This window comes from Myodes glareolus, chromosome 8, assembly GCF_982192425.1.
Source record: "Myodes glareolus chromosome 8, mMyoGla1.1, whole genome shotgun sequence".
Classification (NCBI taxonomy): domain Eukaryota; kingdom Metazoa; phylum Chordata; class Mammalia; order Rodentia; family Cricetidae; genus Myodes; species Myodes glareolus.
The window spans coordinates 89,151,079-89,168,773 of NC_142033.1; the positions used below are offsets into that span (position 1 = coordinate 89,151,079).

Sequence of the window (17,695 nt, forward strand, 5' to 3'; positions counted from 1 at the left end):
GGGGAGAGGGTGTTCTGCTTTTGGTCTTGTTTTCTGTCTTTCAAGACAGAGTCTCTCTACATAGCCAGGAGCTCGCTCTATAGACCAGGCTGGCCTCCAACTCACAGAGATTCCCCTGCCTCTGCCTCTCGAGTGCTGGGGTTAAAGGCGTGCGCCACCACGGCCCAGCAGAGATTTATTTTTGATAATCCCTCCTCTCCAGGGCAGGTTCTTTACTGTCATTTTTCTACTAACCAGAGTGTGTTATGGTTTGAGAGAGCACGGAAGAACCGGATGTAGGAGATACGTGCTCAGGTGTAAAATTAGCGATTTTATGTTAAATGCTCAGCCAACTAACGCGCTCTGTAAACCGCTGCCAAGTAGCCCAGACTAGCGTTTCATGAGGGGACGCCCAGTGTGAGTCCACACTGCTCCTGCACTTTGTACGCTCAGTGCCTGTGAATTCACCTCTGGCTACAGAAAACTGTTGGGAACCACAGAAAGCTCAAACTGTCTGGGCCATGGATCTTTGGTCACGAGGAGCCTCTGTTGTTAGCACTTACAGGTGCCCTAGTCGTTTGCCCCCACCACCCCACCCCGGCTTCTTCAGTCTCTGTAAGGCTCCTTGGGTTCACGTCCAGTTTTTATCCATTTGACTTCCTTGATGACTCTTGACCATTAGGGCCACAGCACACAGCAGCAAAGAAAAGGGAAAGAAAAACTGGACTGGCGAATGGCACACTGCCTGGTACCTCAACCTGGTACATGGTACACTGCCTGGCACCCCAACCTTGTATATGGAACACTGCTTGGTACCTCAACCTTGTACATGATACACTGCCTGGTTCCCCAGCCTTGTGCATGGTACACTGCCTGGCACCCCAACCTTGTGCATGGCACACTGCCTGGTACTTCAACCTTGTACATGATACCCTGCCTGGTTCCCCAGCCTTGTACATGGTACACTGCCTGGTACCTCAACCTAGTACACTGTACATTGCCTGGTTCCCCAGCCTTGTGCATGGTACACTGCCTGGCACCCCAACCTTGTTCATGGCACACTGCTTGGTACCTCAACCTTGTACATGGTAGTACACTGCCTGGTTCCCCAGCCTTATGCATGGTACACTGCCTGGTACCCCTACCTTGGGATACCCAGGAAGTCTCTAGGGCCAGGGTAGCAGGCCCTGTGCAAGAGAATGTGCTAACAGATACAGTGCCTCTGAAGCTCCGGCTTCACTATGCCCCAAAGGTTTGGGTCAGATCAGTATAAAAGTGTCAGCATGCTCAGCAACACTCTATGTTAGGCAAGGTACGGGTGGACTTCGTTAACTGACACTAGCGACGCCATTTCTCTTGTGAAGCAAACAGTCTGGGTTCAGAAAGGACCCGGACCCCTTCACAGAGCCTGCCTGTGGGTGTCTGAGAGGAGAGCTACTGCCCTTCCAGACTTACTAACCCTGCTGGAAATGGCATCTCTGCAACTAAACCGTTTTCCATAACAGGCTAGCCGACCATCCACACGGTGTCTGCTTAAATCATTAATCTGGAGACCCTGTTTCTTCTGCATTTAGGCTTGCAGAGCAAATAAGTGCTGTACCTCAAGTGTCCTGTACAGAGCAGAAAGCCATGTAACCGTCGTGCGTCCAACCACATGGATCTCTTTTCTCACCCATCAAGGTTTTAAGACCAGGGTCATCATCTTTTATGAATTTTTAAGTAACTGATGCTTAAGACGAATACTTGAAAAAGCAATGCCAGTGGACGATGACCAGCACCTTCGGCTTCTCAGCACATTTGCCTATGACGCAGTATCTCGCCGATTAATTTTACAGAACTCACTAGGCATACATCACTAACATACACGCACATGGGCAATTTGGTGAAATCTGAACGTCTTTCTAAATCAGTGGGCATGGCATGGGGGTGTAATTCAGATGAAGACAAAGTGAGCTTACCTGGCTCCCAGAGAGGCTGGTGTTTTGGCTCAGCTGGTGTTTTGGCTCAGCTGGTGTTTTGGAAGTGGACTGGGGAGTCTGGGACCCAACTAATCCCCCTCTAGGTCTGGGGGAGTGGAGAAGGGGCTGGAAGGAAGTGAACCTCATGTTTAACGTGATGGAGAGATAAAGAAGCCATGTGATCAGATAAGGCCTGGCCATGGGGTGTGCTGGGGAGGATTTATGGCGGTATGAAATCGGCTCCATCCCTGCAGGAAGAGGGGGCGGGCAAAGGGTCACAGATGGCAGGTGGAACCTCTCCCTCTGTAGGTGCGCCGTCAGCGCCATCCATCCTGAGTTTTATGACCCTGTCTGCTGCTGAGGCCGGTGGTCTAAGATGCTGTCCCCTCAGGTGCCCGACAGCTGGCAGGGCCCACGTTATGCAAACTTACTCTTCAGTGGGCAGGAGTGCTGTGGTTTGGAGACCCACCTAAGTGATTAAAGCCAGCCTTCCAACCAAAACAGTGAGCTACAACTTCCCAAGTCGCTGTGGCTCTGACACGTGGCCTTTATCGCTGGCAGCAGGGTGGATTCTGTCTTCCTTTTGTAAAGAAACGAAACTCAAAGAAAGGGCCTCAGCAACCAGGGAGGTCTGCCAGTGCTGACCAGCCTTGCCCAGGAGCACACATCCTCTACAAGACTAGGAGCAGCTGTCATAGCTTCCTACAGTTCCTTTGTTTACGCCTGTAACATGGCCTGCTCCAAATCTGAATAGAGTGGCATGGCCTTCGGATCCTGCCTTAGATCGTTCGTTACCTGCCTCCTTCTCACTCTGAGTGCCTGTAGGACAAACTAGTCAGCATGTTGGGATCTTAGGGTTCCCCCCCCCAAGAAACCACATTTAAATGGAAAGGTCCCCAGTTCAGCCAGTTTGGCACAGTGTCATTGGTAATGGCACTGGCTGCCTGGGCTCTTTAGCTCACATGCTTACCTGGCCTTCATTCAGTTAATATTGGGGCCACATGCAAAGTTTCAAAGTCTCTCCCGGCACACACTACAATCACGCCAGTTTCGGGAGTTTTTGCTTTTGTTTCCTTTTTTCTTTTTGACAGTGGTAGCATGATCTGAAAGTGTTTCTAAGGCATACCAGCTACCAATAGCATTTTTGTGTGTGTGTGTGTGTGAAAAATTTTTAAATGAACCTGTCCCCCAGCTTCCTACTGAACCTGTCCCCCAGCTTCCTACTACACACTTGTAAATAAACCTCACACCTGCTGGTGTCTTGATTAGTTTTTCAAAGCAGGGAAGGAGAGAGGGCAGGGAGTTTTCCTCTGTACCAGGCAGGATAGAGTGCTTGAGGGACTTCGGTGGGCCACAGGTAGGAAGTGGTTGACTCGTGGCCATACAACTGGATACCCAACATACCACATGCCCTGGTCTGGTTTTAAGCCCCTCCGTCCCGCTTACCCCCCATGGAGAAGATCTGTGTCTGGGGAAGGCACTGGTTAGGAATGGTCAAGTTGGACGGACAGAGGCCTTAGAGTACAAGCAAAGGCCACAATCAACACCCCTGTAGTCTGGGAGCCAAGGGGTGGGATGCTTGGATTTTTAATCTCTAATAAATGTGTACTTAGGTGGAGTTAGTGGCCCTAGCACAATGTATATCTCTCCTTTTCATGTCTGCTTAATCCCCTCAGATGAAGGAAACACAGTTGAAACTCAGAAAGTAAAAGTTTCGCCTTAGCTGCGTTGTGGAGAGCTTCAGTGCCCACCCCAGCCATTTCCTGAGGCTTTGAGCTCATCATGCCCTTGTAGAATATTTGAAAAAGTATATTGTGAGCTAGAATTATGACTCCTGGGGCTTCCTGTTGTTTCTGGGATTAATAGCATATGGGGAAAAGTGTGGGTATTCTCTGGAATTGCTTGCATACATAAAATCAAAAAATATGGCATCTAGTAGGAGAAAGATGGTGGCGGTGGTGATGGTGTTGGTGATGATGGTGGTGACAATGGTGGTGGTGATGATGATGGTGGTGATGGTGACGATGGTGGTGATGATGATGGTGACGATGTTGGTGATGGTGGTGGTGATGATGGTGGTGACGATGTCGGTGATGGTGGTGGTGATGATGGTGGTGACGATGTTGGTGATGGTGGTGATGGTGATGATGATGGTGGTGATGGTGGTGATGATGGTGGTGATAGTGGTGACGATGTTGGTGATGGTGGTGGTGATGATAGTGGTGACGATGTTGGTGATGATGGTGGTGATGATGATGGTGGTGATGGTGACGATATTGGTGATGGTGCTGATGGTGACAATGGTGGTGATGGTGATGATGGTGGTGATAGTGGTGACGATGTTGGTGATGGTGGTGGTGATGATGGTGGTGACGATGGTGGTGGTGATGGTGGTGGTGGTGGTGATGATGGTGGTGACGATGGTGGTGATGATGATGATGGTGATGGTGGTGATAATGGTAATGATGACGATGATTGTTACTACCACTGCTACTCATTTATTTGGGGGGCATATCATGACACAGGTATGGAGATCAGGACAACTTGGGGGAATCAGCTCTCCCCTTCATTTTGTAGATCCTGGATATGGTAGTTTGTCAGGCTTGGTGACAGTGCCTCTGCCTGCTGAGCCACCTCACCGGCCCACACCCAGTGTTCTTAACCTCTGAGTTCTCAAGCACAGGCTTATTAGATCCTGAGGTGACAAGACTCTAGGGCTAGAGGTGCAGGTGTGGCCTGGCCTTCTGTGTGCACATCTTCAGGGGTGACCTCTGACTCTTCATTCTGCTTTCCTCTTGCTAGCACTGGTAACTCCTGCCTGTATCCCCAGCCCATTGAGAGGGTCCTGCCTAGGATGATGTGAGACCTCATTGCCTTGCTTTTAGGCCAGAGAATCACAAGTTCAACCTGGGACCCTATCTCAAAGTAAAAATCATACAAAGGACTGATGGGTGACCGAGATCACTCAGGTAAAGAAGGCGACTTGCCACCAAGCCTGACAACCTTGAGTTTGAGCCCTAGGATCCACCTGGTGGAAGGAGAGAACCAACTCCCACAGGTTGTCCTTGGGCCTTCACATGTTCACCGTGGTATGTACACGCGTAATTAAATGAAAAAAGGAGTGGATGCAGCTCGGTAGCCAAGAAGTTGTCTTTCATACACAGAGCTACTCTCTACAAAAATCTATGATCATAGCTTAGGTAAGCTATTGTGGTTTGTAAGCAAGTGAGTATTGATACAGGGACTTTGGTTGTTTCAATTTTTTAAAATACCTATTCATACTACATTTTCAGTCCATCGATCCTGCACCCTGTTGATGGGCTCGATACCATTGTAAGCCCTAGGGATTAGTGGTGAACGAACATGGCAGAGTCCCCACCCTCACCAAGTTTTATCCTGGTGGGCAAATAGGTTTCAGGGCCAGCAGTGGGAAGAGATTTGGGGGAGGTGGGGAGGCTGCTTTTACAGATGCCAAGAAAGTGTTCTCTAGTGGAGTATGCTATGCAGGGACCCAGCTGAGACGGAACATACATGATCATGTGTGGAGAGAACGGTGAGAAATGAGATGGGAAGAAGTGGTAACTGTGAGACCTTGAAGCAGGAATATGGAGGGCCAGCAAGGAGGCCCTTGGGATGGGAGCGGAGGTCAGTAGGAGGATATAGCAGGGTTTGAGCTCCTAGTACAGTACATGATGCAATCCGACTGACCTTTCTGTTTTCAGGGAACATGGGCAAGCATGGACATAGAGGATGCCAGTCAGGGTACCACTATAGTAGCCTCAGGATAAGGGATGACCAGTAGGGTCAGCGTAGAGACTGGAGTAATAACTCAGAAGCGTGGGAAGACCTTGGGAAGGAAAACACGTATTGCTTGAGATGGCTCAGACACCTAAGCAGAGACATGTCATCACCCACTGTTGTCATTGGTCTGGATCTCGGTAGGTAGGAGGACGGGCAGAAATGTGAAGACGGGCATTGTTGGCATAGAGCAATGTTGGGGTGGAGGAATGGGGCGTGGTTCAGCCGTGTGGCGGGAGAGATTGTGCAGACATGACGGGCATGGGTGCAGGGCTCAGCTGACTGGATTGGTTTTCCCAAGGAAACAAGGGCATCCGTCACCTTGGAGCCAGGAGCCAGGAGGCTCTCTGAAGTCATCTTAGGCAGAGGGCACATGTAGCAGAATGTAGCCCCGCTTACAGTCAGTGGCTGTGGTTTAGAATAAGCCCTGGAGCAAAGTGCAGTGGGGTTTCCCTGTGACCGAATGCAGGGGTCTGAGAGAGCCAAGTGGAGCGAAGTAGAAAGCAGGGGAGATGAGGTAGTCAGCAGGAGACCCCTGGCCCTAGTGGGGGGAACTGTGGAAGCAGGAAGTCATGGTTGGAGAGTAGGGTTATTTGTTGGCGATGGCTCGCACCTGCATGTAATTGACGCTATGGAAACAGGAGAATCAGCCTCATCCACGTAGTAAGTTGGAGGCCAGCCTAGGCTTCATGAGACTATCCGAAAGGAAAAAATAAATGACATTTGGAGGTAGTGCCCATATTGGTGGTAAGTTCAGGGGTTGACTTGGTGCCCTGAGCATAGATAGCCGTGGTTGAGTGCCAAGGCATTGGAAGGGAGAGCGTTCCGGAAGCAAGATGTAATGGTATCGGGAACTCCCTCAGGGACATGAGGGGCATGATGAGGGGGTGTGCAGAGGGGGGCAGTTTGCCTGGCTGGTAAAGTCTTCCTGGAATTGGGGTTGGGGTGTGGAACCCAGAGGTGAAGAAAACTCAGCAGGTAGAGAATGGTTTAGTCGCGCGCGCGCGCACACACACACACACACACACACACACACACACACACACACACACACACGCCTCTGTCAGACCAGGGCAAGGGCACGTTAGCCTGAGAGAGCCGCCACAGGCGCCTTCCACCGAGTCTAGGTGAAGAAAGCAGAGGGGACTTTTGTGTGGGACAGGACGTTGCCCGGGTGTGGGAAGGCAGTGACGTCACAGTAGCAGATCACAGGAAGTCTGGGAGAGAGGTGAGCCGAGGCATGGGAGACAGGCTGGCTCTGAGATTGTGGCGTTTGCCCCAGAGTGCTGAGGCGGACACAATCCTGTCATTCTGTGTTACTGCTTCCCTCGGCTCTGTGCAGGGCCTGACATAGAAGATGGCAGTGTGTGTTCTCATGGGCAAGACAAGCAAATGAATTATGTGCAAAGAAAGAAAATATCAAGCGAGAATTTAATTTATCCTCAAACCAACAAACAACAAAAAGAAACTTAAGTTGGTCTTTGGAGGAAAAGGGATCTTTGGCCATAGTCCAGTAGAGCTTAGGGCAGAATCAGATATTTCGACCGAGAAAAAGGAAATCGTATAAGCAAAGGCTATAGGGGTGTGGGGTGAGTTGAAGCCTTCCCGCCTATAGAAATGGTCCATGGGATGGGGACTTTGTAATTTAGAAGTGAATTTTGATATTGCTTGCTAAATAGAATTCTTAACGTCATAACATGTTAAAGGTTGGTCATTTATTGTAAACTAGGTTTAGAAGATGAAAGTTGTAACATCCTTTTAAGTTAATAGGCCTGGCGTTTCAGCCCAGACATCAAATTCTAGAGCTTAATTTGTTCATTCAGTTAATGTGCAGCACCCCGAAACTGGAGGGCATATTCCCATGTGGTCTTCAAAGACTCACAAGTAAGATTGGTTTGTCAGTGGGTGTCTCTTTTAAGATGAACTTTGGTATTTACGTTACATGCTGTTTTTCCTAAATGTCAAGATGGCCTCCCGTTCTGGGTTATTGTCAGCCGTATTTCTGCGACAGATCCAGAGAAGTGTCTTGCCCTGGGAAGTGTGTTCTGCAGCTACTAGACTGTTGTCATGCCCCTTCTTGTTGTCGTTTTAGTGACAGCTATATTGTGCGTGTCAAGGCTGTGGTTATGACCAGAGATGACTCCAGCGGGGGATGGTTCCCACAGGAAGGAGGCGGGATCAGTCGCGTCGGGGTGTGTAAGGTCATGCACCCTGAAGGCAATGGACGAAGCGGCTTTCTCATCCATGGTGAACGACAGAAAGACAAACTGGTAATGACAGACACACATCGCGGGCGGGCGTTAAAATTGCAATGACTGGTTTCTGTACATATAATCCCTCCCTTTCCAGTGCAGTCTCTTGGCCACACACCATATAGAGCGCATGCCACAAGGGTATTTGACCCTCTTGCTTGCATCTCTGATTGATCAAGGTGTGCGGTTATGACAGGTATTGGAATCAAAAGCATGTTCTTTATTATTGCAAGTCGTATAACAACAAACTGGAACGAGGGTTTTCCAGGGAAGATTTAGGTGGGAGAAGGTAACGCGGGAAACAGCATCACCTAGCATTGGTTCCTTCTAAATACATGTTCGTCTGAAAGAGACCAGAGCTAGGGGGTTGGAGGAGATGGCCTGGAGTGTACAAGCCTTTGCTGTAGAAGCCTGAAGACCTGAGTTTGGACCCCTGTAGCCACATAAAAACATGCTGGCCATGCAGGCCTGTACCCCCAGCACAGTGGGAGACAGAGACAGAGGATCCCCACACCTTACTGACCAGCCTTAGCTCCAAGTCCAGTGAGGCACCCGAAGCAGAGGAATAAGATGCAGGGTGTATAGCATCACACAGACCCCAAAACTGAAGCAGCGTCATGGCACACAGCTGTGCGTGTTTTCCTTTTTACACGCCTTTTGTCGGTGTGTCAAGAGCTGTGCATCTCACTCACGTGTCACCGACATTCTCCTCAAGGGCTTTTCTGTGCTGCTCACACTCGTGTGGGTTCTGCTGTTAGACCGTCTCTTTCGTGCCCCCCCCATCACCATAGTATTGTGAAGACACGTTTAACTGCGTTTTTCCACGTTCCACAGTTCATCTTTTTAAAGAAATCATTAGAAGCCGGGCAGTGGTGGCGCACGTCTTTAATCCCAGCACTTGGGAGGTAGAAGCAGGTGGATCTCTTGAGTTCTGAGTTCGAGGCTAGCCTGGTCTGCAAAGTGAGTTCCAGGACAGCCAGGGCTACACAGAGGGGGAAAAAAAAATCACAAAATGAGAGAGAGAGAGAGAGAGAGAGAGAGAGAGAGAGAGAGAGAGAGAGAGAAACTTTAGTGTATAGGGGTGCTGCTACTATGTGAGATTTTCCTTTAACCTTTGAGGTCATATGTTTTAAATCGCTATCATTTCAATAGAGTAACAGTGGTCTCCGTTGATTACTTATGAATGGCCTCATATAGTTTCCTACTCGTTAAAAAGCTGTAATTGTCAGCCAGCCAGCCAGATGGCCCAGTGTACGAGGGCACAGGCAGCCGAGCCTAATGGTGAGTTCAGTTCCTGGGACCCACATAGTAGGAGAGCACAGATTCTTGTAGGCTGCCCTCTGACCTCTACACATGCCCGCACATACACGCACACACACACACACACACACACACACGCACGCACGCGCGCGCACACACACACACAAATGTTTTAGTCTTTGCGTGACTGAGTTATCTGCCAATGTCCTTTGCATATCTGTCTCCTGGAACTTTTTTTTGTATGTGTGTGTGTGTCCTGCCCTGGTGTTACAAGGTATTCATCTTTCCCTGCCTTATTTAGGTTTTAAAAGTGTGTTTCTTGTCTTTTTTTCTCTTTCATCGGTATTCTGTTCTGCAGAATTTCAGTAGAGATTCTTTCATTTGCATCCTCCCTTTCTAGTCCGTTAGCAGACTGTCTTCGTGTGAAGGGTTCTGGATACTTGGTGCTGTTTCTCCTGGGTTTCTTCTGGATTGTTGGAGATTGTCAACCTAGAGTAGTCTCCATTTCTGGCTTTTTGAGAGAGGCTCTCCTATAGCCCAAACTGGCTTTGTAGCCAGGGATGACCTTGAACTCCTAATCTTCCTGTCTACTACTCCCAAATTCCAGGATTACAGGCCTGTACCACCACACCCAGGTTTAAAATAGCCCAAGTTGAGACGGTCTAACCCGGCCCCTTCCTTTCAAATGGCATTATGAACTCGTGTCTTCCCAGTGACTTATACATAGTAACTACAGATGTTTTCCTTTTTGTCCAGGGACCTGACATGAATAACCTCGGTTGTATTCTTGCCGCTTCCAAAAGGGGAAGAGACTGTCTCCACGTTCATAATACAGTGCATTGCTTCCCCGGGTCCAGCGTGGGCCCCTCTCTCTATGTCCCCCTCCAGTGGAATTGAGGATTGGGATGATGCCATCCTCCAGGTGTTCCTTTTCCGCCACCGTCAGTTTTTCCCGCCTCTCCCTACCTCCTCCTGCTCCCTGTGCTCTGACGACACTTCCGCACCTGGTGGCATTTCAGTCCCACACCCGTACACCTGTTGTGCTTTATTTTTCTAACCCTCCCTTTGCCTGCTCCACTCCGGGAAATTCTGGATTCCGGTCCCCACTCCTCCACCATTTGCAGATACAGTGGCATCTCTTTGATCTCCCTGCTCTCTAAGGCAATGCTCCTGCCTCGTGAGGCTCTGGAGGAGCTCTGAAAAGGGGCGGGCCATTCAAGGAAACCCCTTTAAGGGGGGTGGGGAATGTGAGGTGGTGGTTGGCTGAGCCTGAGATGGAGGCCTCATTCCCTGTATTTCAGCTGAGCAGCAAGTGCTTTTTTCATAGGAGTGTGTGGGAAGTTGTTCCAAGGTTCTAGAAGTCAACTTACTGTGTGTGTGTGTGTGTGTGTGTGTGTGTGTGTGTGTGTTTTACTTCTGTATTGGAGTCTGTGAGTTTAACTGACACTGCTTCTACATATACCCATTTATAAGTTGTCAGAGAATGTTTGGTAATTGGCTGCTGAGAAATTGTACGTCTGCTGAAGCTTTGTGGCCTAGGCTAGCCTGAAACTCACAGTATAGTCCAGGCTGACCTCCAACACATTTGATTTTTATCACCCTTGCTCCACCTCCCAAATGCTGGGATTAAGAAGAAAGTGTGTTGGGAGTCAGATCTGTGCCCCCATATCTGTCCCCCTTCCTTATAATTGTAGGTATTCTTCCTAGATTGTATATCAGAACTTAATTGGTAACGTTTTCTTTCCCTTTTTTTATTTTTTGCATGGGGTGGGGGGGGTTTGGTGACAGGGTTTCTCTGTGTAGCCCTGCCTGTCGTAGAGATCTGCTTGGCGGGCTTGGTTTTTAAGACAGGGATTCAGGTAGTCCAGGCTGGCCCCAATTCTTAAGTGAGGATGACCTTGCACTTCGAATCCTCTGCTCTGTCTCCCAGTTGTACAGGCATGTGTTTATGTGCCTGGTTTAGCTGATGCTGGGGACCCAGGGCATGTTGGATGATAGGAAGGCCTCCTTCAGACGAAGCTGCACCCCCTGCCCACACCTTTTTCTCATGCTTCCTTCTGTGGAAACTGCTATTTAATCCTTCATCTTGAGTGAATGTATTACTCGGGCCTGATTCTGTGGCGTCATGAATTGGTTGCCTGGAGAGGAGAACGTGGTATTGGCTAGGATTGGGCCAGTCTTCAGGATGGCGTTCCATTTCATCCTACAGTACACAAAACGATTTCTTTCTTGCTTTATGTTCTTTGTGGCTAGGAAGGCACAGGGATCGAGTTGTAGCCCCAGCCCTTCTTCTTTGAGACAAGCTCTCATCACATAGCCCTCACTGGCCTTGAACTTGCAGTTCCTACACATCTGCCTCCCTGGAGCTAGATTACAGCCATGTGCTACCATACCTGTTCCACACCCCCGTGTGCTCCCCCCTCGCCCGGCAATTATTTCATGACACTGTGTGTGTGCGTGCATGCGCAGTGCATATTTCACAGTCGGAGGGCAGGGCTAGAGAGGTGGACTCAGCAGTTAAGAACACTGACTGTTCTTCCAGAGGACCTGGGTTCAATTCCCAGCTCTCACGTGGCAGCTCACAACTGTCTGCAACTCCAGTTCCAGTGAATCTTGGTACCTTCGCACTAGCATACATGTGGTGAAAATACTGATGTACTTGTAAATACGTAAAATCTTTTTTAAAAAAATGTAGGTCAGAGGACAGATGGTTTAGCAGAGAGGACCTGGGTTCAGTTCCCCAAACCCCACATGGCAACTCATCACCATCTGTAACTGCAGCCCCAGAGGATCTGACATTCTCTTCCGGCCTCCACAGACTCCAGACATTCACATGGTACACAGGCTTACATGCGGTAAAACATCCATACATATAAAGCAAAAAAATAATTGGGGGAAAAAGTGTTTAATTATTGGTTAACTGTCCAAAACTCTGATTTTTTTTAACTTGTAAATTCAGATTTTATTATTAGGAGTGGGAGATTCCAGTTATTTTCTTCGAGGCAGCGAGCTCAGTTTGCTCATTTTCAAAAAAAATCTCTGCCAAATACCCAATTAGCCATACCTAGTCTCTTGGTTGATCTTTTAATAAAACGATGATTCCCAGAGAGCAGCCTGTGCTGATGGCGATGGCGCATGCCTGAGGGCCTAGCACTTGAGACGTGGAGGCTGGGAGATTAGGAGTTTGAGGTCATCCCATCCAAGGCCATCCTGGGCTACACGAGAGACCCAGTCCTAAAAAGGAGGGGAAGAAGTTAATTCAGCCTACGAAAGAGCCCACTTCACAGAAGAGACAGTCGTACCAGCCAGTACGGTGACAGTCACCCTGCTTCCCCTTTCAGGAGAGGGCAGGCTTGGGAACCCTGCTCTATTTTGACCCTGCATCTGTACAAGCCAGGCTTTCATCACTGGTACCTACCAAAGCAGTGTGTTACCAAAGGCCGAGTGTAAAGAAGCTGGTGTGAGAATCCAGTTGTATCTGCTTTGGATCAGGCCGTGAAGTAGAAGGTTAAGGACATTCCTGAGTAACCCGAAGGGGCGTTGTGCTTGGTTGGCTTTAAGCTGCACACCACGGCCACACTGCGGTTTCATGCTGCTGCGCAACGGTTTTGTTGCCCTCCCTTTCCCTCAGAAAGGTCCACATAAAGGGAAGATGGCAGAAGTGCTAGTGTGATGCTCTCCCTCTTGGAACTACCAGAAAGGGGATGGAGATTAAGGAGGTGCTCAGGAGCCCACCGATCAGATTTGCGGGGAACTATTTATGTGGAACAGTGTAGATGGTAGTGTTGTTTGGGAGAGGGGCCATTTGTATGGACTGTGGTTAAATGAATCCATATCTGTATAGGAGAACATCACACAGTCATTGAACAGAATCATTAACTCCTGTTTCTAGAATGTTGGGGGTGTCTGTTTAGCTTGCTTGCGCTCGTGCGCGCTCGCTCTCTCTCTCTCTCTCTCTCTCTCTCAGAAATCAAATCCAGGGCCTTAGGCATGTTAAGCACGTGATCTTCCACTAGGCTGCATACATAAATACACACATACTCCCCAAGACATGATTATTTTCATTTTTATGTTTATGAATGTTTTGCTGTTTGTTTGTATGTGTACTGCATGTGTGCCTAGTACTCACGGAGATCAGAAGAGGTTGTTTGATCCCATAGAAATGGAGTTATGGATGATTAAGAGCCACCATGTGGGTGCTGGGGACCGAATTTGGGTCCTCTGCAAGAGCAGCAATTGTTCTTAACAGCTGAGCCATCATCTCTCCAGCCCCCCAAGACATCATTTTAAGGAAAACAAAAGACCCATTGCAGAAGCAATTTATAGGAATGGTTCTGCTGAAACACAGACTTCTGTTCATATGTAAAGAAGGAACAAGGGCTAGGGCTGTGCTCTCCATAATCATGGGAAACCAATCTGGGGATACCGGAGTGGGAGAGGAACAAGGCCGGGGCAGGGGCTCAGTTGGTAGGGGGTTAGCATGCACACAGTTGTGGGTTTCGTCCCCAGCATGCTTTGAGACACAGCCTGTAATCCCAGCATGCAGGAGGATTTAGAAGGTCATCTTCAAATACATGGAGAGTTCAACGCTACCAAAAAGAAACAGTTTGACAATGATAGCCACAGATTAATTTTTTTTTTCATTCTAAAAATACGGGAAAATTGAGTCTCTTTGTTTTAGCCAAGAAAAAAATTAATAACTTGAGGCTTTGAATTGAAGCCTTTTGGATTCTAAAATGGATGACATTTGTTAGTTAAAGCCTTGATTATTTGGACTTCCCCAATTTGGAACGAAGCTGGGCTGGCATTTAGTCATTGTGCTATTCTTAGGGGGAAATGACCATGATAAGCAATTTAATCATAAATAGAATTATAAGGAGCTGTCCTCTTCAATACAATGTTATAAAATTAACATTCCGTGTTGCTTTTAATATGCCAATTACACTATTGTTATTAACTTAGAAAGCATTTAGTAAGCGGTATTTTATTTCTTACTGCTTTGACATATTCTTGAAATTTGCACTATTCTTTAATTTGGATTTACCTTAATTTAGGTAAACCTTTATTCTTGCCCTTCATTTAGCCTAGATTGACAAGCTTACATTATGCTAATGGCAGGACTTTGCAAAACAAGGTCAAGGCTGTGAAAACTTCATAGGGAGAAAACCCCATGGAGTCACTTTGGTGTTTGTAATAAAGCTGTTGAATAGTTGGGGATTTTTATTAATGAGACTGTGAAGTTGATGTTTGCTGGATTGCAAAGCTTCTGTGACATGAAATAAACAGTGTCCGTCATCGAGAGCGCTGATTAGAAGGGGAGTTAAGCTATCATGTGTCTTGCCATCTAAGTAGGGGAAACAAGATGAACATGTGAGAAACTATGAGAGAATATTGAATCCAGTACAGAATTAATTGTGAATGGAGCAAGTAGAAGTTGAGAAGTCCTGAGAAGTCATGTGACCCTGTTCAGTTCCCCGGTGTTTTCAGAACACATTCTTGTTCTTGTTCATAACATTGGTGGCGTTTTCTGTCTTAGGTAAACAGGGCTAGGTTCTGTGTAAAGATGAAAAGCCATTCCTTATCCTTAGGCTCGGTCGTTAGGAACAGGGAGAGCGCTAATGATCGTAATGTGCAGTTAGTAGTAATACCGCCAGCTTAGAACTGCAGCAGCTGACTGGGGGGCGGGCATACACACAGGAAGTGGACCTGGTGACTGGTGGCGTAGGGGTACAGAGAAACAGCACAGAGATGACCACAGATGTTTTGAGCCAGAGCAGATGTGCAGACCAGGGTTGGCAGTACCAGATGTGAAGAAGTTGGGAGAGATTTAGTCATATTCAGGTTGTTGAATCCACAGACACAGGGAGACACCTGTTGGGACCAGGGGGGAAGGCAGGAGATGACATACAGGAGACACAACACTGATAGGGCAGGAGGAGGAGGAGTGTGGTGCGGGAAGACAGGACAGTGGGCCTTAACTGAGCCCGTGTGCAGGGAACAGCAAAGATTGGGGGTCAGTGGGGATTATCTGTTTCTTCCACGTGGAGAGAGAAACACATGAAGGCCAAGGGCCGGTGTACTTCCTTTAGTGGCCATCAGTGGTGGTTCTCGGTTAGGCTTGCAACAGACACCGCCATGACTGTCCCACGAGTAACCAGCCTGTGTTTCGATCCTTTAGGTGGTATTGGAATGCTTTGTCAGAAAGGACTTGGTCTACACCAAAGCCAATCCGACGTTTCATCATTGGAAAGTTGACAATAGGAAGTTTGGTCTTACTTTCCAAAGCCCTGCGGATGCACGAGCCTTTGACAGGGGCGTGAGAAAAGCCATTGAAGACCTTATAGAAGGTACTGGATTTGTCACTGCACCCTTATAGAGGGACTGTGGAATGTTCCGGGATCTTTTTCATTCTCACAGTCTTCCATCTTCTGTACGTGGCTTGTAGGAAGTTTCCCTGTGGGTTTGTGGTTCTCCCATTTCAGCAGTGCCGGCCATCGGAAAGGATGTGCCTGCTCTTGAGATTGTTCACTGTTTCATGTAAGTAGCTAGTGTGTCACACAAAGGGGTCCCTTAGAAGAACGTAACCTGGGGCAGGACAGATGACTCAGCAGTTAAGGGTAGTGGCAGTTCTTGCAGAGGACCCAGGTTAGGTTTCCAGCACTCCCAGCGCCTAAAACTTGGCTAATGACCGCCAGTAACCCAAGTTCCAAGGAAGCCAACGCCTTCTCCTGGCCTCTACAGACACTGCACGTGTGTGGTACACAGATTTACATACATGCGAAGCACCCATACATCTAACTTTTTTTTTTAAATTTTAAAACAAACTAAGCTAGCTGGGCAGTGGTGGCATACACCTTTAATCCCAGTACTTGGGAGGCAGAGGCAGGCAGATCTCTGTGAGCTCAGGGCCAGCCTGTTCTACAGAGTGAGTTATAAGACTGGCTCCATAGCTTCTGAGAAGCTCTGTCTCAAAGGGAAGGGAAGGGAAGAAAGAAACTAAGCCAGGTATTTAATTTGAAACATAAAAGGTTGGAACTCTGCACAGAAAGAATAAGTTACAAATTACTTCTCTTGTGGGCAAATGCACATAAACAATAGGATTCCTTGTTTCTATTTCCTATTTTTAAGAACAATAGAATTCTTACACTATTTCCAGTTAATACTTAGGATTTAAGGCTGTATAATGTGCTAGTTGTTGTGGTACACATGCCTTTAATCCCAGCACTCAGGAGCAGACAGAAGGATCTTTGTACATTTGAGGCCAGCCTGGTTTACCTAGCAAGTTCCCACTGATAGCCAGGACTGTCTAGAGAGACTCTGACCTCCACAAAAAAAATGAAAAGTGTAAAGTGGGGGCCCCCAAGACGGCTCGGTGATTAAAGCCCTTGATGTGAAAGCCTGTCAACCCAAATCCCGTCCCTGGAACCTGCAGTGGGGGCCAAGGAGGGACCCCATCCCTAGGACTTACTATTTAAAGAAAATATATTTGAAATATATTTACAGTTACCACAGCCTTCAAATATTGAGAATAGTAATGAATAATTTTATACAGGAGAAATATTTTAAAATATCTTATGACTGAATTTATGGCAGTGGTGAGAAGATAGTGAAATGGCCTGGAGAGATGGCCTACTGATTGAGAGCACAGACTGCTCTTCACAGTACCAGGGTTCGATTCCCAGCACCCACATGATAGTTCACAGCCATCTCTAACTCCAGTTTCAGGGGATCCCCTTCTGACCTCCTGGGACACAAAACACATGATTAGTATACAGACGTGCAGGCAAAAATACTCCATAGACATAAAAAAATAAAAGCATGTTCTAAGACGATAGTGAAACACTCTTGTCATCAGATGGCAATTCAGTCTATTTTTTAACTGTAAGGTGAATCTACTACAAATCAGAAGGGTTGTTTCTGCCAGGGTGCAGGCAGCGCACAACCACAGCCTAGAGGGGCCTTAGGCCACAAGCATTCAAATTCTCCACTTCTGCACAGTTCAGTCACAAGTCAGTATTTAAGGTCCTGGGACTCTGAGGCGCGGTAACGCCAAAGTCAGGATTGAAAGAAAGGATTACCAAAATGATTATTTCATTTGCTTAAGAGATGAGATTTGAGCTAGGGAGATGATTCAGTGGGTAACAGTGCTTGCTGCCAACCCAGACAACCTGAATTTGGTTCCCTCCCTCCCTCTCTCTTCCTCTCTCCCTCTCCCTCCCTCTCTCCCTCTCCCTCCCTCTCTCTCCCTCTCTCCCTCTTCCTCCCTCTCTCTCCCTCCCTCCCTCCCCCCTCCCTCCCCACGCGCACACACGCGCGCGCGCACCCCACTATATATATAACTTAAGTTTCTCTTCAGGCGTATCTATTGAACTGGCCCCACATCCCTGGCTCCTGTTAATGGGAGAAGTGGGGTTGTTGCTGCACTGTTTGCAGATTAGATAAAGTTGT

The 17,695-nt window shown here is 47.9% G+C and overlaps 1 protein-coding gene across 4 annotated transcripts in view; it reads left to right on the plus strand.

Annotated features, from left to right (window-relative positions):
* Spred2 (sprouty related EVH1 domain containing 2) overlaps nucleotides 1-17,695 on the plus strand; it is a 108,322-nt gene that overhangs the window by 67,564 nt on the left and 23,063 nt on the right. For all 4 annotated transcript variants that reach the window (XM_048435484.3, XM_087909196.1, XM_085692246.2 and 1 more), the window contains exons 2-3: nucleotides 7,828-8,005; nucleotides 15,426-15,594. In XM_048435484.3, coding sequence (XP_048291441.1) covers nucleotides 7,828-8,005; nucleotides 15,426-15,594 — 347 coding nt within the window. The remainder of the gene's footprint in view (nucleotides 1-7,827; nucleotides 8,006-15,425; nucleotides 15,595-17,695) is intronic.